The sequence below is a fragment of the Cydia strobilella genome, chromosome 1 (genome assembly GCF_947568885.1).
Source record: "Cydia strobilella chromosome 1, ilCydStro3.1, whole genome shotgun sequence".
Classification (NCBI taxonomy): Eukaryota; Metazoa; Arthropoda; class Insecta; order Lepidoptera; family Tortricidae; genus Cydia; species Cydia strobilella.
In genome coordinates, this window is record NC_086041.1 from 17668159 (window position 1) to 17689078 (window position 20920).

The 20920-nt window shown below is 37.7% G+C and overlaps 1 protein-coding gene across 1 annotated transcript in view; it reads right to left on the reverse strand.

The window, feature by feature from the left end:
* Positions 1–20920, reverse strand: part of LOC134748947 (gamma-aminobutyric acid type B receptor subunit 2) — a 320538-nt gene that overhangs the window by 20178 nt on the left and 279440 nt on the right. The window contains exons 7-8 of the mRNA XM_063687384.1: positions 7924–8086; positions 5787–5852 (exon numbers count right to left, since the gene is read on the reverse strand). Coding sequence (XP_063543454.1) covers positions 5787–5852; positions 7924–8086 — 229 coding nt within the window. The remainder of the gene's footprint in view (positions 1–5786; positions 5853–7923; positions 8087–20920) is intronic.

Sequence of the window (20920 nt, forward strand, 5' to 3'; positions counted from 1 at the left end):
CTCCGTTATAGATAGCACTACTTCCGATTCGTCTCTCTTGCCGGATGGTACCGGATTTCGACTTAGCGCGTCAACATGCTGCATACGCGAGCCCTCCCTATGCTGTATTTCAAAAGCAAATTCTTGTGTTAGCAATACCCATCGTGCGATACGAGGAATTATTTCTTTTTTTGTTAGCGCATATCGAACAGCATTGCAGTCCGTTATAATTTTAAATGGAGAGTCCAGTAAGTACAGCCTAAACTTTTGTAATGACGAAATAATCGCGAGCAATTCAAGTTCAAAAGAATGATAACGTTTTTCATCGTCTGAAGTTTGCCTACTATAATAATGGATAGGTTTTTCGCCTTCATCAGTCACTTGCATAAGAATGCCAGCTACACCCTCTCGGCTAGCATCCGTATACAAAATTTTTTCTTTTGACGGATCAAAAATGGACAAAACATTGCCAGAGATCAATTTCTCTTTTAAAGTGAGAAATGCTTGCTCATGAATGCTTTCCCACACCCAAACAGAATCTTTTTTCAGCAACTTCGTAAATGGTGACGATATCATTGCAAAATTCTTAATAAATTTTCGGAAATAGCTTGTTAATCCCAAAAATGAACGAAGTTGGTGAATATTTTTGGGTGTTGGAAAGCATTTCACCGCTTCTAATTTGACATCACTCGGCATAACAACGTTTGGCTTAATTTTGTAACCCAGAAACTCAATTTGTGTTTTAAGAAAATGGCATTTTTTTAAATTAAGCGTTAATCCATTTTTACGGAAAATCTCTAGAACTTCCTCAAGTAATTTAAGATTCTCTTCGACGGTTTTGGTAACTAAATATACATCGTCCAGGTAAACAATCACATTTCCAAATCTCAAATTTCCTAACACCTTATTCATCATTTCCTGAAAGCAGGACGGACCATTGACCAAACCGAACGGGAGCCTAAGAAATTCATAGTGGCCATCTTCTGTAATAAAAGCGCTTTTAGGTATTGATTCGGGACTCATTAGTATTTGGTAGTATCCACTTTTTAAATCGAGACTGGTAAAACACTCATTTCCTTGTAACCTATCCACTAAATCTTCAATCCGGGGCATAGGGTATTTGTTTTTCACTGTGACCTTGTTTAAAGCGCGATAATCTATGCAAAGACGTTTTTCTCCATTTTTCTTATTTACTAACAGCGCGGGACTCGCATATGGAGAATCACTATGTCGCACTATATCGTTAGCTAATAACTCATCGACCATATCACGAATAACCTGCCTATCTGATGGCGACGATCTAAAAGGCCTACATTGAATTGGCCGCGGGTCTGTTACATTGATTACCATTTCATGATTATTGGCTTTGCCTAATTCCTTCACATTCCTAGCTATACAATCGCTATATTTTCGAAACAATGTCATTAATTCTACATGATTAGAATCGGCATCAAGTTCAGTCTCACCAATACTATCGCAAAATTCATTTAACGTTTTAACATAATCAAACTTTAAAACTTCACCTATCCGAGAGTACATCAAGTCGGGCCGTTCCGTCACATTCCGTCCAATCAAAATGTCACAATCTACCAAATCATCCATAATGTAAAACTGTACATTGTTTACTTCGACCGAGTCAAGCTTTAAATTTGCCTTGAAAGCCGTGGTAACAATTTTTGACGAATGTTCTTTATACCCGTTCAAAGTCACTGGCGAGGGTAACTCGGCTGTCTGTAAACAATGTTTCGTTGCTAATGATTGCGATATAATCGAACAGCTACTTCCCGGATCTATGAATGCATCGTGAACCAAAACATTGTTTAGCACTACCTTCTTCACGAACTTGTTTCGAGAATTTGAAGATGACACAAACTTAACCTCGGGTTTTTCCGACTTCTGTTCCGTTTTAACATTTTTCTTTCGATTACATGTCGATTCAATGTGACCTCTTATCCCGCAAAACTCACACTTTATGTCGCAATGCATTCGCTTATGATTTCCGCCGCATAAGAAACATTTGATTGTTTTACGCGCCTGTGAATTATTGTCATTTGAACCGGAAACGGCAGAACCTGACGAAACCGCTCGACTTGTCGTTGCAGCTGAGCCTGCGTTACTAGTAGTGTTAACGACGGGTAGCTGAACGTGATTTGCCTTTGAAAATGAAACGCTAGTTTGTTTTTTTGCTTTATATGTCCGACTATGCAAATAACTTGCAAACTGATCACACGAATTAAACGTATTGGATTCTATATTTCCGTCGCCTATATTTCCGAGAACTATTGAAATGACGTCTTGATCCGAAAAATTTAAACGTAACCGGTCGATTTTACATTTCTGATCGAAATAGAATTCATACAGGGATTGATTTTCGGCTGGTTTGCGTTCTATTATTTCCTTCAAAAGTTCAAACATGTTCCTTTGAATTTGAAAGCTAACGGATAACCTAGTATGCCAATCAGACCATTTCCATGATGGCCATTGGTGATCAGTGCGTAACAAAGAATCATACCACACTTTAGCTGATCCTTTAAGTTTATTCAAAGCTTGATAGCGGGTTATCTCGTCAGACCATGAGAATGTACTTGCGTAAGATTGAATCACTCTAAGCCATGCATTAATGTCATCTTTCAGAGGGTCAAATTCGGGTATAATGTTGTACAAAGTAGGAGTTTTGTTGTAACTTACAGTTTCGGGTCCATTTATGCGTAAAGGCTTACTTGACCGTTCTCGTTTCCTGCTCTTCTTGGTGCGTTTCGGAGGCAGAGGTGACGGGGTTCGGGCACTCTCACTGTCAGAACTACTGACGGTACTAGAACTACTGACTGATCGAGCGCGTTTATGTTTACGACTTTTCTTATGCTTCCCCATGACGCGTGGATAAACACTTCTGATGAAAACTACCGGTAGAAAACTTAATAAAACCAAGAACCCCAATGTATAAAGTTATTTTATTGTACAATATATTAATTACAATTATACTTTTAAATCACGTGGTACAATAGCAATTCTAGCCGTAGACGATGTTCTCGTGTCGAGTGCCAACCCCGCAAGAGAGCGCGCCCCGCCAAGCAGGCCGGTTTTATTCGACTGAGTGGCGCCCTCTGTCGGCTCTGTCGGCCGGAACCACCGCTTGCGCGCCATAGCGCCACCGGAAGCTGCAGTTAGTGGCATTTCTTCATTGTTGCCAACAATCGTTTGTCCCTTTCCATCATACCAATACGTCGGAAAGGGACACACGATTATTAGCGGCTTGTTAACTTTAGTAGACGTTTATGAATAAGGGGGTTAGTCCCTAATCTATTGAACAAAGCTAATGTTTCTTTTGTGTGGGCGGAGCGGTCGGACATTGTGGCACAATGGCACGCGCCGAGGCACGCGATCAGCCACAATGGCACACAATGGCCGACCGCTCACACAAAAGAAAAAATGGCTTTTGTTTAACAGATTAGGGTCTTAGACGTAAAAATCATTCGAGAAGATTCAAACTATAACTCGGTATCTACCGTTACATATTATAAACTTGGAACTATTATCTAAGCCACCGCAGTCTCATCAACTAAGACTATTCACATAACTGTAACAGACCTACTTAATACCCATTTAATTTAGCAATTTCAAAGTAAGGTAAAGGCACCTATTACCGTGGTACTTAAGGAACTTTTCAAAAGAGTTCCAAAAATTAGGGGTATCAATGCTGCCTAACAGCCAGGTTTTTTTTTTCATCAGAGCATTTAATGAACTTTCTGTTTCATACGTTTTTGGATTTATTTTGGGCTTTTATATGTATTCAAATAATTTTTGAAGCCAAAATGACCAAATCATCTATTGCCGTGGTAATGGACAGGCTGTGATTCTATTATCGCGAATTGAGCTTTCATTACCGAGGGTACAATTGGCATCATTTTTCTGCACTCGTTAATAGAAACCAGACTCAAAATTCAAAACCTAATATCGAGGGTTAAAACAATAATAACGACTTGGGTTCTGTATATTATTTTTGTGTCATTAAGTTTTTTAAGAAAAATAAAACTATAGGAGTATGTTTAAGAATAAGATGTATTCGGTTACACTTTGGCACAATCAAATACTCGGTAATAGATAACTCTTTAAGGGCCTATTACCGACCCATTAGCTGTTTCTCTGGGTCGGTAATAGATTTCTATACAATCTATTACCGAGGGTAATCTGACCATACCATCGGTAATAGGCTTAATTTGGAGTTTTATTAAACCTAATTCCGACCCATATAAAGAATAAATAAAATACAGATGGTTTTTCAAATCAAATCAAACACGTATATCACAACCTTCTTGTAAAGACAAAATCACATAACTGGCAAGTAAATTTTAATAAAAAAAGTTGACAGATTAAGGGTTCCCATAGATACAAGGAAATCGGTACTGAAGTTTTTGTTATAAATTAAGGGTTAGTTGAATACTTTCCATACCACAGAAATAGCTTTTTAATAGCGTGAATAGATCAAGGTTGGAATAAATAAAAGAAATTATAAAACTGATAATTTGTACCAAAACTAAAGAGTAAATAACACAAATACTATTTTTTCTATTACCATGGCATACCACGGAACTACCTACCACAGAAGTAATTTATTTTTCATTTTAAACGTATTTCCCGGTCAAAAACTAAGTCAAAAGTAATTCAAAATCGTGCATAAAACAAAACACAACCTCTTAAAAGGCATTGCATTAGTTTATTTGCCATAAATATTACCTAAAACACTAATTAAGATTGGAGTGCACTTACGTGTGGCGTTACGCGTCAGTATGGCATAGCCTGTTCTTGCGCCGACGTCGCACAAACTGACGAATTGCGAGTTTTTTGTTTCACTTACACACATCCACACTAACGGGCACGATATACCAATAAATGAGCTGTTTTTGTGTATGCTTTATTTCTTAGGGAATAGATCTGTTTGCTTGCAAAATGCGTATTTGTAAACACCGCGGTGTTAGACCTCGAATTTGACACCCGCGTTAACCTTTTGGACGCCAATGACTGATATATACGCACCGTAGGTTCAACGCCAAAGACCGATTAATCAGTCATAGACAACAGAGCAACATAGACCTACATGCATAAATGCATAAAGTTCAATTTCAGTTTTGAGACTTCGGTGACGTGGCGTCTGGATGACAGCTTTTGTGTTTGGAGCGGCGTCGAGAAGGTTAATAGCCGCCGTTACGTTAATTAACTACCGTATTATCAGTCGGTCGATGTTAGGATACAATTGATTTGTATTTGATAAAATTATAAGACACCTAAGAGCACATGGCGCTTAGGTCCCAAATAGAGTATTTATTTTTTCAAGAGATTTAGATAACAAAGAAGTAACCGGCAATCCTTATAAGAATTATTTTCAGGTGGATTATTACAATTCAGTAGTATTTACTTACCCATTTGGAATAAAGGGAATTGTTTCAATGCTCTAAACGTTTGTTTCAATTTAACTGAGGACGGCTTGGCAACTTTCCACGATTGTAATAAATTGCTATCTTTTGTAAATGAAATTTGGAGCTAAAGTTTATTGCCGTATGATGATATTGCATAATTTAATTCAAAATTAATAGTGCCTTTATTAACTCGCGGTCGTACCTCCTAGCTACAGGATGAATTATTGTCTGGGTAAGTGACGTTTCAAAAACGTATTTAAAAGGTAAAAATGAGCGAAGGTTTCTGAAACATTTGTTTAGTAAATGTGTACTTACATGTACCTATGTACGTACATATACTATGTACCTACTACTTAACTGCTTACAACACTGTGGGTAATTAAGCGCACCTACCTCACAAAATATTTTGGGAATCATCTCCTGAGAAAAACTACCAATGATTATTCGGGTGTCCAGCTCCTGCAAATAATAAAAATACACTTTTTACACAGGTAATGCATCTAATTCAGGTGTAAAATAATTATATTATTACTTGTAGAATCATACAAAAGATAACTTTATAAATATATTGCTTTCTGACCAGAAATAAATCATTACGAGTTGTCATCGTATGTAGGTGGTGTTAGGCTCAATGTTTTTTTGCATAAACTTTCCAGTTTAGGTGATTTAAAGTTTTCTAATCATCCCAAACACTGATTGAGCAAAACTTTACCAAGCGGGACCAAATTGATAATACATTACCGTAAGTTATTGTTTGTATGTACTGGCATATTGTGTAAATCAATTCAAAGTAATAAAAGGTACGCTAAGGGTCTGCTCACTGTTTTACTCAATTTGTTTTATCAACTTTTGTAATTTGTGTTTGGAAATTGGAGAATATTATAGGGGACAAGCTAATGGAACCTTTTGGAATGTCTTGTTTTCGTTTTAGACTACGGAAATAGGTTTGTATTCTGGACACATTGTATACATGTGTGTATACATAAAGCCTGACCAGAAATATATGATCATCAGGGCCCGTAGATGTCATGCCGTTGATGGAAAAATGACGTCACGCTACATAGAGTATGATTCCAATTAGTATTTTCGTAATAACTAACAATTTGTCAACCTCCTTCATATCAGATTCTTGACAATCAGTACAGAAACGTCTGACTTTCATTTTATTGTCACTCAACTAAATACCTAATAGATGGTTAGTTTATTAAATACATATTTTTTTATTTTTAAGTATATTTTAAGTAATAAGTATTTATTTTCTACGCGACAACAGATTAGTTATCTAAATTTGTAGTGTTCTTTTTTGTAAGGTCGGAAAAATTAAATCCGTGATATTCAAATGAAGACTCACGTTTTAGTAATTATTACGGGTGCCTGTCGTGCCGCATCACGTTAAATTCGGCATAAAATATTTATGGCATAAAAATTCGGCATAAATAAATTCGGTAGAACTGCGACCCTCAAGATAACGAACCAGAAAAGTGGGTTACGTTAGGTTAGAACTGCGACCGCCAAGAAAACGAACTGTTGCCAGAAAAGTGGGTTAGGTTAGGTTTTAACTGCGACCCCGAAGTAAAAGAACTCTTGCTAGAAGTGGGTTAAGTTAGGTTAGAACTGCGATCCCCAAGAAAACGAACAGTTGCCAGAAGTGGGTTAGGTTAGGTTAGAACTGGGACCTCTAAGAAAACGAACTGTTGCCAGAAAAGTGGGTTAGGTTAGGTTAGAACTGCGACCCACAAGAAAACGAACTGTTGCCAGAAAAGTGGATTAGGTTAGGTCAGAACTGAGACCCTCAAGAAAACGAACTTTAATAATATATTCGGAATATCGTTCTTCGGAAATTTAAAAGTTGGAATATTTAAAATAGGAAATGAAATGAAATGTATTTATTTGTCACGCCAATTCGGAATGAATTGCGTGAATCACGTCAATTCGGAATAAGGGCAATTCAGAATTCGTGATTTCAAAAATCGTAATTGTTAAATTCGGTGTTTTTCACCATCGGAATTGTTATACTCGGAATAATAAAATTCGACATTCTAAAGTCGGAATAAAGTTTTTCGGAATTATGTAGTGTACCCATTGTCCTCACCTAAATACCATATCAAAGAAATATTTCAAATGCTACGTGATATTTTGATTTTAAGAGAAAATCTACGTATTAAGAGAAAAACTGTAAATACAATTGTATGAAATTCGGATAAGGAGAACCTCCTTAATATCCCCCCATCAAGTCGCTTTTGGATTTTTAACCACTTTTTTACTCAATTTCATTTAAATTAGAAACAACTGTAGAAAAGTTATCGCGGAACAAAGTATCAAAAAACAAAAAAAAAACGTCGAAATGAGAACTTCAGTTCGCTTCGCTCGTTCGTTCGCTTATCGGAAAATCTTTTAATTTGTTTTTATTTATAGTAAAAACACTACTATATAAATTATAAACTGAAATAAATGTCATATAAATTACTAAGAAAAAAAAATCTTAGTAGGTATATGACATTTATTTCAGTTTATAAGTATTAACTGTTACCTTTAACTGTTTCAATTGCTCCTTGAAGTCGGACTCTGCGAAGGTGATGGAAGCCGCGCAGGTGATGTTGGCGGCTTCCAGCTGCGTCACTAGTTCGTTGACGGCCAACGAGTACACCTCCTCGTTCTGCGAGAACGCTGTCACGGTGTCCCAGCCGAACTGTCTGGATCAAATTATAATATGAACAGAATCATAAAAAAAAATAGGGTACATAAATCAAAACGCGTTAAATGCTTTTAGCCTAGGTAGCCTAGCCTGCGAGATTAAGACAGATTAAGCTAAGCTACCTGTGCCGGCTGTGCCCGGACAGCCGGACACTGAATAGATGACTGCTTTGAATAGCTATTAACTGGACACTTCCATGTGTTCAGCTGAATTATTTTAGACCGCCGGCGGCTTCAACACATAACAATAATAACGGCCTCTATTAACTTAATACATTTTTCAACACACTTGCTCGTAACATGGAAGTTACTGGACGTTTAGGCTCATAATCCTAGAACACGCGTGCTTTTTCACTATATTATAAGTTAGTGCACTTGTGTGTAATGAATGATTATCCGACTGTGTTAAGAAGGTAACTGATTGCTAACAATAAATATGGAAACGTAGCCTTCGTTTGGTCGAGTAATATACATTTTTTTATACCAACTATGAGGTTTTCAAAGTTCAAAGAGGTTTTATCTCGCCAAACATTATTTATAGATTTAATTCTCTCGTAAATTACATTAATGAATAAACATAACATTTTATCGATTTGGTCTCCATCCGTCGGTTATAAATACGAAAATATTAGCTTTTTATTTTTTAAATATATCGGTTTCGTATGCGCCTTTGCCTTGCCCGCGCATTGGAAATTGGAATCGTGCATAGAAAAAAAAACGCGCCAGCCATTCTCCGAATTTGTTACAAAATTGGAATTTTTGCATGTTTTTAGTTTAAATATTGACGAAAATGTAATTTTCAAGCATTGAATATGAAGAACACATAAAATTGACTAAGCCAGTAATAATAAAAGAGGCAAGAGCCGAGAACGATAGCCTTTAACCATCAAAATCCTGTTAAAAATAATTGGCGGCATATGAAACTTTTGTACAATGGAAAATCAGCAAAAAGACCCAGTCTTTCTTGGAAAACGTGTTTTTAGCCTTACTTTAATGAACTGGCGAATAAGTGCCTATTACAGGCCCAGCACGCTTTGGTGCAATTATTTGATGTAGCACCAACGTAGCACACTTGTATTCATAATGTACCTACTATTAATTACAACAAGGCGGCAAATGTTACGATTATAGTTTTTGTTTTCTTGCACCAAGAGCGCCGGCCGCACGGCACGGCACGCCAGTCTTAATGACATTCTGCGGCTTCTGCGCCAGGTCCTCGTCACCGCCGGAGCACCGTCGGTTCTGGAACCGACTGGTTCCCTGGAAGCTGGGTCGACCCCACGTCTGGGACGCGGGATATGCAGACATTGACACCGGCTGCATGTTTGGATTGGAGACGCTTGGGCTGTGGGGCCATAAGGCGCACACGCTGCCAATGCCAGGGGGCGTGGCCTAGGAACAAACTTGTATGACGGTGAACGCACATGTGCGTTGGGGGCAGTGAATGTGTTAAAGAATTGGCCAAGCGCCTCATATATGCGACATGCGACGGGTGACCGGACGGCTGGGGCATACCTCGCCCAGCGCATTGGCGTTATGCCGTTTAGCGCGGCAACGCTGCCAGCCTTCTGGGCACCCTACCGGAAATAATTGGCACAGACCTGGGGCCATTTTTTTATTTGTAGTCTTTTACTTTTAGGTACCTACTTTTAGTTTACTTTTGTTTAGTGCATAGTGTTAAAGTAATACGATATGGTGCTTCTCAGCCCCTCAAGCCAGGGTATCCAAAAATTGCTTACTATCTGCGAAACATTCTCAAAACAGCATTATCTAAAATATAATATTTTAAAAACAGAACTGCTCGTTTTCAGATACGGCAAGGACGGACGGAGGTAGTTCCGCCAGTTTATTTGAATGGTTCGCCGGTTCGGGTCGTAGCATCTTTCAAGTACTTAAGCCATTTTCTAACGGAGAACCTTCGCGACGAAATGGACATGGGACATGGAGCGAGAGCGCCGCGCGCTCGCGGTCCGCTGTAACATGCTGTCGCGATGATTCTCCAAGTGCACCACTGACGTAAAAATTACTTTGTTTAGGGCATTCTGTCAGTGCTTTTATACATGCTCACTTTGGTGTAACTACACCAATCGCTCATATAACGCGCTTCGGGTTCAGTATAACGATGCGTTCAGAATACTCATGAAACAACCTCGTTACTGCAGTGCTAAGACCATGTTTGCTAATGCGGGAGTACCTGATTTTTATGCAATCATGCGGTCCCGCATAGCTTCGGTCTGGGCAAACGTATGGCAAAACTCGCAGCGCAGCAAATGATATTCTGGCGCTGTTTACTGTCAACCCGAGCAATAACATCCTAAAACACTGGACGGCCGTGCACCTGGACGAAAATAGAAAACAATATGTACTTATTTAAGGTATAATTTTTATATGTACCTATATAATTAACAAAGGATCTATTTATAGCTTCCGCATCATTGTATTGGATTGTATTTTTGAATTTTATGTTACCTTATTTTATTGTATTGTATGAGTTTAAAACTTGAAATAAACAATATTATTATTTGTATCTCCGTTACAAACACTCGGGTTTTCAGGCCCGGTCATTTATAAGGCGTGCGTGGGGATATAGATCCAACACGTAGAGTCCGTTTGGAGTGTTTTGATGTCATGTAGAACGCCTGCTGGAACCCATTCACGGGTACATAAATAGATACCCGTAAACCGGTTTCAGCAGGCATTGGGAGCTATTATAGAAAAGTGGAAAGAGTCCTGGTTATTAATAAACCAATCATAGAATAGAATAGAATAGAATAATATTTATTCAGGCAACACATCATTATTACATTACAAAGATACATTAACAACAACAAGAAAGAAAAAAAAACAAAGGTGAAAAATACAAAACTAACAGATAAGGATGTGAGGCTGAAATGGTCTCCACTCAGCAATGCAGTTGGCACGACTAAGCGTTGTCAACGGCGCTGGTTTTCTGTGGAGCCAGGAGGAGAGGAGGTGTGCGGAACGGCATACTGCGCGACTTGTGTGTTAGGTAATAATAAATAAATAAACATTTGTCAATAGTAAATATGAAATATAAATACTTGTATATTACAGCAAAGGTACACGTATTATACATATAAATTCATTATATTGCGGTAACTAGAAATAGACTTGGGGGTTAGTAATATTTAGGAACTGGAGCTATGTAGAATGATGCCCTTAGGCAGCAATACCTTGTTGAGCTATTAGGTGTGTTTTCAGTTTAGACTTGAACCTACTAACAGTCATGCTCTCCCAAATAGGAGGTGGAAGGTTGTTCCAGCATTTCGTGGCAGCATAACGAAAACTGCCACGAAATGCAGCGGTATTGTGCCTTGGGCAAACCAGTCGGGGTACACGTCTAATACGACGCTGGTAGAAGACCATCTTATCATGCAAATATGTGGGTTTCTTGCTGTTGCAAATACCAAATAAGAGTGTGGCCAAATGTAGGGTACGTCGACCATCCATATTTAAAAGCTTGTTCATATTGAGATACGGAGTAATATGGGATCGTGGGGGTATTGGAAAACAAAAACGTGTGCAGGCGTTTTGCAGCCGTTGAACGATTTTCTTAGTACGAGAGAGTAAGCAGTTACCATATGTTAGGTTGGTAATAACATCACTAGTTTGGTTTGACATTTAGTGTTATCTATGGCAACTCTCTCTTCTACCCAAGATGGCGTCGCTGTACAAGTGTTGAGACTGAGCTCCACAAATATATTATAAGAATAAATTATATAAGAAAGTTTGTTCGTCTTTCCTTCATCACCATTATAACATGGTGTCAGAAGTGTCGTGATGAGTGACTCAGAAGATCAGACAGAAGTCAAACGGAAACAAGAAAAAGTCACACGCGCCGAACTTGCACCTCCAACAAAGGAAATGGCGGAGGGAAGTGAAGATGTCGGAATCAAGTCGCATGGACTTGGTACATCTTTACCGAAGCTCATGATTTCGTCGGACACCACAAATAATAATGCGGAAGAATGGAAAAGGTGGTGGCAGCGGTTTGACATATATTTATTGGCATCGGGACTTGACAAGGCGGACGACAAAAGAAAAATTGCAATCATGCTGCACTCCATGGGCGTTAAAGGTTTGGAAATCTTTAATTCTTTCAACACTTGTACAGCGACGCCACCTAACCTGAGCTTGTTCAACGTAGACTTCGACAAATGCCAATTAAAGGAAATCAAAAAGAAATTTGACACTCATTTTGAACCTCAAAAAAATCTTACCATGACACGTTATATGTTTTTCACACGGAAGCAGAGTAAATCTGAAAACATCGATGATTTCCTAACTGATTTAGAGAACAAGAGCAAAGATTGTGAATTTAAAGAGCTGAGAGAGTCTCTTATCAGGGATATTTTTATTGCAAACATGAGTTCTGAGCTGTCACATGTTCGACAAAGGTTGTTACAAGAGCCCAATTTGTCATATGCTAGGATGCGTGAGCTTGCAAAAGCTGTCATTGCGGCTCAACAAGATTCGGACAGAATAGTACAGGAGAGCACCGGCACACAGAATGTGTTGCAACTGAGGGGCAGAAGCAACAACCGCAGTAACAGTCATCACAGATCAAAGTCAAGATACTCAACGTCAAGTCAGTCACCGTCAAGAAGTCAGTCAGCATCAAGAAATCAGTCAACGTCAAGAAATCAGTCAACATCAGAATATCAGTCATCGGGTCGACCACACTACCAGTCAGCTCCGTCGAGGCCATGGCAGAGAGGTCAGCAGTCTACATGCACGCGCTGTGGGCAGGTGCATCGCTTCAAGTGTCCAGCAGTCAACGTACAATGCAGGTCATGTAACTCTTATGGTCACTTTGCAAAATTTTGTTTTAAAAATAAAAATGTAAGACAATTAGAGCTAGAAAACCTCGATGATGATAATGCTTACTGCGCTGAGAGGTTATTTGTGGGGCAAGTACAGAACAAAAACAGAAATAAAAAGTCTTGGTACTTAAATGTCAATGTCAATGGTCGAGATATAAATTGCCTTTTAGACACTGGGGCCGAGCTTGATTTGATGTCGTTACAAACTTACAAAACTTTAGGGCTCAACAATATAGTTGAAACCACTCTTACTGCTAAGGCATATAGGTGTGAACTTCCAATAATAGGGGAAACAGAATTGGAATGTCATTTCAATAACAGAGTAGAGAAAATAACCTTTGCAGTGACAACTGTAAATGGTGAAACCATTTTAGGTCTAGATACATGTGATCGAATTGGTATAGTCAAACATGTTTATCAGCTAACTGAGGAAGTAATAGAAAAAAATAATTGTCAAATTCTTACACAATATAATGATGTTTTCCAGGGTCTGGGGTGTCTACCTCCTGTCTGCCATCTGAAACTGAAGTCTGATGCTGTGCCATGCATTGATCCTCCGAGGAAGGTACCATTTGCGCTACTGAAGGACCTACGGGATGAGCTGGATCGCATGGAGAGCATGAAAGTCATTGAAAAAGTCACCAAGCCAACGGCATGGGTCAACTCTGTAGTAGTCACCGTCAAGTCAACAGGTCAGCTTAGAATATGTCTATTTCCTAGAAATTTGAATAAAAATATTATGAGAGAACATTATCCATTAAAAAATATTGATGAGATTAGGTCGCAATTGAAAGGTGCTACTTGTTTTTCACATCTGGATGCGTTCTCAGGTTTTTGGTCTTTGAAACTTGATGAGGAGAGTTCTGAACTTTGCACATTCCAAACTCCCTTTGGTAGATATAAATATCTTAGATTACCTTTTGGCATAAATGCATCAACAGAGATTTTTTATAGAGTCATTAATGAGTTATTTGGTGACATAGAGGGCGTTCTCATTTTTGTAGATGATTTTTTAGTTTATGGTGAGACCCCAGAGATTCATAATCAACGACTTAAAAAAGTGCTAGATAGGGCTAGACAAGTCAATTTAAAATTAAATAAGTCGAAATGCAAATTTGGAGTGTCGGAGGTAGAATTTTTAGGATATATTTTTAACCGAGATGGTGTCAAAGTCAGTCAAGAAAGAGTCAAGGCGATCAAAGAGATGCAAAGTCCCAGTAATCTTAAAGAATTACAAAGATTTCTCGGGATGGTAAATTTTGTAGGATGTTTCATTGATAATTTGTCAGCAAAGACCACTCTCATGAGAACTTTGTTAAAAAAAGACGTGCCCTGGCAGTGGGACAGTAACTATGAAAAAGAATATTGTGAATTAAAGGAAATAATATGTAACACGCCAGTTTTAGCACACTATGATGTAAATTTGCCACTGATTCTATCAGTAGACTCGTCAAAGTCAGCGATAGGTGCTGTAATTTTACAGAATAATAAGCCAATTGCATACAGTTCAAAAACACTAACTAAGTCACAAGAAAATTTTGCACAAATTGAAAAAGAGCTATTTGCAATTCAGTTCGGATGTTGTAAATTCAATCAATATGTCTATGGACGTAAAGTCATTGTGCACACGGATCATAAACCATTGGTTTATCTGTTTAAAAAGCCTTTGCATGAGGTACCAGCAAGACTGCAGCGTATGATGCTAACTTTACAGAAGTATGATTTAGAAGTTATTCACATACCTGGCAAAGAAATGTATATATCTGATACTTTGTCTAGAGCAGCTATGAAAGACCATTTTATTCCAGAAAATGAATCTGATATGTCTTACCATGTCAATTTAGTCGAGTCAAATTTAGCGATCAGTCAAGAGTACAAAAATAAATTAAAACAGGCAACCATTGATGACGAAACCCTTCAATTGTTAAAAAAATATTATTTTGAAGGTTGGCCAAGTAGTAAAGATAAAATCAATTTATTAGTGAAGCCATATTGGAACATGCAGGGTGAAATTCATGTCATAGGAGATTTATTGTTCAAAGGGTCAAATTTAATTGTTCCAAAGTCCATGCAAAAAGAAATATTAAATAAATTGCATGAAGGTCATCAAGGGATAAATAAGTGTCTAAGATTAGCTAGAGATTCATTATATTGGTCTAACATGTCTGCTGATATAAAAAATGTAGTGGAACAATGTGACACCTGTGCCAAGTTCAAGCCATGTAATCAAAAGGAACCCTTAAAAAACTATGAAATTAGCAAATATCCTTGGCAAAGAGTTGGCATTGATCTAATGCACTTTGATAACTTAACCTACATTGTAGTAACTGATTATTACTCAAAGTACATAGAGACAGCATTGTTAAAAAATAATAGTACGGCTCAAAATGTCATAATAAATTTAAAGTCAATATTTGCCAGACATGGGATACCTATGACATTAGTGTCAGATGGTGGTCCTCCCTTTCAGTCATCAGAATTTAAATCACTTCTATATGAATGGGACATAGAACATATAGTAACAGCTCCTTATCATTCAAACTCTAATGGCCAAATTGAAACTGCTGTGAAAATTTTAAAAAATATGTTCAAAAAATGTAAGGAAGATGGATCAGATCCTTACTTAGCATTATTACAGTATAGAAATACAGCTAAAAATCATATGTTATCACCGGCTGAGTTATTAATGTCTAGAAAATTAAGAAGTAAGATACCAGTAAACTTTAACAAACTCAGACCTAAAGCTGTGACATTTAAGGAATACAAACAATCAGCTGTTAAAAATAATGAAGATATGTCTAGATATTATAATAGGAATGCTAAATCAATGTCCATTTTGTATCCAGGAGACCAGGTGTATTATAAGAAAAATCCACACAGTACTTGGGAAAAGGCTGTAATTGTTAAACGGTTAAGTAATAATAGGTCATATGTGATAAAAACTAGTAATGATGTAACTTATGTAAGAAATAGGATTCATCTTATTCATAACTATAGTATCTTGAATAGTGACTTGACACAATCGTCTCCCATGCGATCTTGCTCACCACGAAGGGAAAGAAGTATGGAAGTGGCAGAGGCAAGACAGGAGACGGGTACTCCAGCACCAGTAATAACTGATCACAGAGTGACGAGATCAGGACGTATTGTTAAACCTCCAAAGCGTTATATAACGGAAATTTAGATATAATATAATTTAATTAAGTCAACTGAATGTAAATGTAGTTTTGCAATTAAGCTATTTCATAAAATGTAAACTAAATTGTGTAACTGTAAAGACCAGTTAATGAAAAGACTGTATCATAATTTGTAGAATATTTTATTGTTAACTATAAACATAAATACATTGATTTTAGTAATGACCATAGAGACCAGTTAAAGGAACAGACTGTCATGTTTAAATGTGAAGATTATTTAATTGTTAATACTTAGGTAACTGAAAGACTTTAACATAACATGTTGTAAAGATGAGTTAAATAAGAGACTGGTCATCAATGTAATTATAATATAAATTTAAGGAAAGGGATGTTAGGTTGGTAATAACATCACTAGTTTGGTTTGACATTTAGTGTTATCTATGGCAACTCTCTCTTCTACCCAAGATGGCGTCGCTGTACAAGTGTTGAGACTGAGCTCCACAAATATATTATAAGAATAAATTATATAAGAAAGTTTGTTCGTCTTTCCTTCATCACCATTATAACACCATACACCGTATCCGCGTAGTTAAGCTTGGATAGGATGAGTGTGTCGCACAATTTCACACGCATGTCTACACTAAGATAGTTACGAACCCGGTAAAGGACTGTCAGTCTATAGAAACAGTTTCTGACAGTTTCTAAGATGTGGTTTTCAAAGTGCAGAGAGCTATCCATAAGCAGGCCCAGGTTGCGGGCTTCCGAAACCATCTCCACATGTTTGCCTGAGATATTGACATGAGGATTAGCAGCTGTAATTCGGTTTACTTGTTTTTTTGAGCCCAAAACGAGGAACTTAGATTTCGTCGGGTTAAGTACCAAACTGTTCTTTTCTGACCAACTGTCAATGCGGTGCAGGTCTTCGTTTAGTCTATCGACAGCTTGTTGCATGTCTTCTGGTTTGAATGATATGAAAAGCTGTAGGTCATCGGCATAGATATGGAATTTGCAATGTTTTATGTTATGTACGATATCTGCACTGTAGAGACTATACAACACTGGCCCCAGAATAGAGCCCTGCGGCACCCCTCTAGATACTGGAAGTAATCCCGACGTGACGGTTGAGCCGTCTGTGCCATGCACTTGGACAAATTGCGATCGATTACTCATATAGCTTGCGAACCACTTTATCGAGCTATCACTGAAACCATAATATGCTAATTTAGATAGAAGGGTAGATGTATTGATACAGTCAAACGCTCGGGAAAAATCCAATAGGGCCAATATTGTTCCTTTGCCTTCATCTTGTGAGGACAAGATTTCATCTACCACATCCAGAAGGGCAGTGGAGGTACTATGACCTTTTCTAAAACCAGATTGTCTTAATGGGAGTATGTCATTGCTTTCAAGAAAATCAGTAAGCTGCATACATACAACCTTCTCAAGTATTTTTGATAGGAGAGGTAGTATGCTGATTGGCCTCAGGTCTTTGTAGTCCGCAGGATGGGGCGTTTTAGGAATAGGTTTAACTGTAGCTATTTTCCACAGATCAGGGAAAACATTTGTTTCTATTGATTTATTAACTATGTTCGTGATTATGGTTAATGTTCTTGGGAGTGTCAATATCAACATATCCAAGGATATACCGTCGACTCCAGCAGCATTAGTTGATATGGATTTAATAATCTTGGCAACCAAGGTTTCATTGACAGCTTTTAGGTTGAATACTGCAGGGCCATATCGATTGGACTCGAGATAAGTTATATAAGATACGTCCACTGTATCGTTGCCGGGTATATTTAGAAAGTGGGTATTAATAGAGTTAGGATCAGTGAGATGTGGGGGTAGTCTAAATCTTTTGACTTGAAGTCGACTAAATTGTTTTTAATATTTTTCCAAAGCTTTCTGGGGTCATTGATATTCCTATTAATGTGATACTGGAAGTATGCACATTGTTCGTAATGAAGTGACACGTTTACTAAATGTTTCAGATCTTTATAACACTGCCTGTTGCTATCCAGTTTAGTGTGGCGATATTTGGCATGAGCTAGGTCTCTTAAACGCATCATTTCTCTGATATTAGAAGTAATCCAAGGATACGAGCTCGATTTAATGTGAACTTTTTTAAGGGTGCATACATGTCAAAAATATTTATTAAGCATGAGTTAAGCTGCGTCACCATATCGTCAACGCTGCCTGTAATAAGTTCTTCCCAATTAATAATATTAATAGTGTGATTAAAATCGTTAATATTAATATTTTTAATAGGCCTATATATAAACAATTTGGGGGGAGGTTTTACTTTTTTGATATCTACTTGGCAAGTGACGAATGCATGGCTGCTTAGGTCAGGGATATGAGTAACAGACACATTAGAGACAGCCTTATTACAACATATAACATCTATCAGACTTTCACTATGCTCAGTGTAGTGCGTTGGTTGTGTTACATACTGTGACAAGTGCATGTAATTCAAAAAGTGGATAAGCTTCTTTGAGTTTGATTCCTGATCATTCATAATATTTATATTGAAGTCGCCTAATAAAATAATATAATCATACATCGCAAATGAGGACAATGAATCACTAAGACCATCCAGAAATGCATCAACATCAAACCAGGGAGGCCGATACGCAGTCCCTACAGCTAGTCTGAGACCATTGATATTAAGACCGAGCCACATCTGCTCAACCAATGGTGCAATGGGGTGCTGAAGCCGCCGCGCGGAGATGCCGCGCCGAAGGTACATACCTACGCCGCCGCCCCGAGCGCGACCGCTCGCAGCATCGCGCGGCACGTGTCGCAGCCTGTACCCCGGCGGCGCTGGGGCGCGCCTTTCCTGTCCTTCTCTCAGCCATGTTTCACATATGGCCATTATATCCACATCAGCACGTTCCATGGCCACAAGAAACTCGTTATGACGCGTCCCGAGTGAACCAGGGTTTAAAAATCCAAAGGTTATTTTTTTATCTTTAATAAACTGCACAACGAAGGAGTACAAGATTTCACAAAATTTACAGTGAAGTTGGTACAGTCTTAGGAATGAGGCATGTCGCCAGTCAAAGATGGTAGAACTAGAGAAAGTTATAGGCTTATACGTGTATATACCTTTACTACTTGTCGGATCTAATAATCTAATTGAGTGGCGTACCTTTGGGCAACAGCAATTAACACTTAAGATCATTACACCAACTGTTATATTTATAATGACTAATTGTATATGATTTATACGTGAATAAATAAAACCAAGATATAAATCCCGTGCCAGAATTATTATTAAATAAATACACTTTTCAATAAGCATGCCATTGTGGTTAAGGTAATAAATACGAGTATAATAACATAGATAGCTGGTCGCGCAATATATGGTAGAAGAGCCGGCAGTAAAGTTTCGAACCAACGTGATACCGCGATGAGATGCACAATGGTTTCCCATAAAACTGATGCTAAGTCCGGATTTGATAGTCTGCCACGGCGGAACTAGCCGAAAGTACAAAAAAAATAGCCACTTCCGGTGCGAAAAAGGGGGGTCATTTAACCCATCTGATACTGCAATAAAAGCTATGGCATCAGTTAGAAATTTACTGGTAGAAACAGAAAAGCGAAATCTGCCAGTATGATTCCTGCCGGAAGTGCTTGGCATACGCCCTCAAAGGTGACCATCGGGACCCCTAAATTAACCCATCTGATACCAGCATGAAACCAATTTCAGTCGGTAGATATGAACCTTCTCTTCAGGAATATATAAGTCTGCCAGGGCGCTTTCAGCCGAAACACCTTGACATACGAGATTATGTGAGCAACATCCGTGGAACCCGTATTTTGGAATTGTACAAATTACAGACATTTTAATTGTTGCAGGCTTATGATTTATTACCTAATGCTTATATTTGTATATTTTTATGCCATTAATAACATATATTTCAGATTTATTAATATACACAATATAATTTGGGCATTAATTTAATACCTGCTTACGGCTTTGTACTTCTTTGTTTGCCTTATAAAGGTGCTAACAAATTAGCTACCGATATCTTTACAGTTGATAGTACTCGGCTCCTGAAGTATGAAACATTATAGGTTTTATGATGTTATTTTGAGAAAATTGGAAAACAAATTTGCTTTGTAAAAAAACTCTGTTAATGAGATAATTAAATGATACCTCATTGAACAGATTCTAAAACCTCTTTTAAATATAAAACTTAACTGGCCACTTCACGTTGATAAATCAAATGACACGTTGACAATGACATTTAAGACACACAAGCAGTTAAATACATGATGATTCTTTTTTAGATAGAATTATAGTATATTTATTTTGTTCGGTAAATAAAATAAAAATTGTGAAATTTTCTTAATTTCTATTAAAAGTTAATTGTTCTAGTGCAAAGTACCATCTCGTAAAATTTCTGTAGCTAATTTGTTAGCACCTTATTTATAAATAATAAAATAATTTCAAATTACAATATTCTTTATTTACCAAAATGAACAAAATTATTATTATTACATACTTATTGTAAACGGGTGTGAAAAGACAGGATTTTCAACGTCAAGGACGTTTTTTACCAATAATCCAAATATGAACATTTTACATCATTTATTATTACTAAGACTCCGCTGTCCGTCTGTCCGTTTGTCCGTCCGTCTGTCCGTTTGTCCGTCTGTCACCAGGCTGTATCTCTCATGAACCGTGATAGCTAGACAGTTGAAATTTTCACAGATGATGTATTTATGATGCCTGTTGTATATTATATAAATATTTAAATGGGGCTCCCATACAACAAAAGTGATTTTTTGCTGTTTTTTTCCGTAATGGTACGGAACTCTTCGTGCGCGAGTCCGACTCGCACTT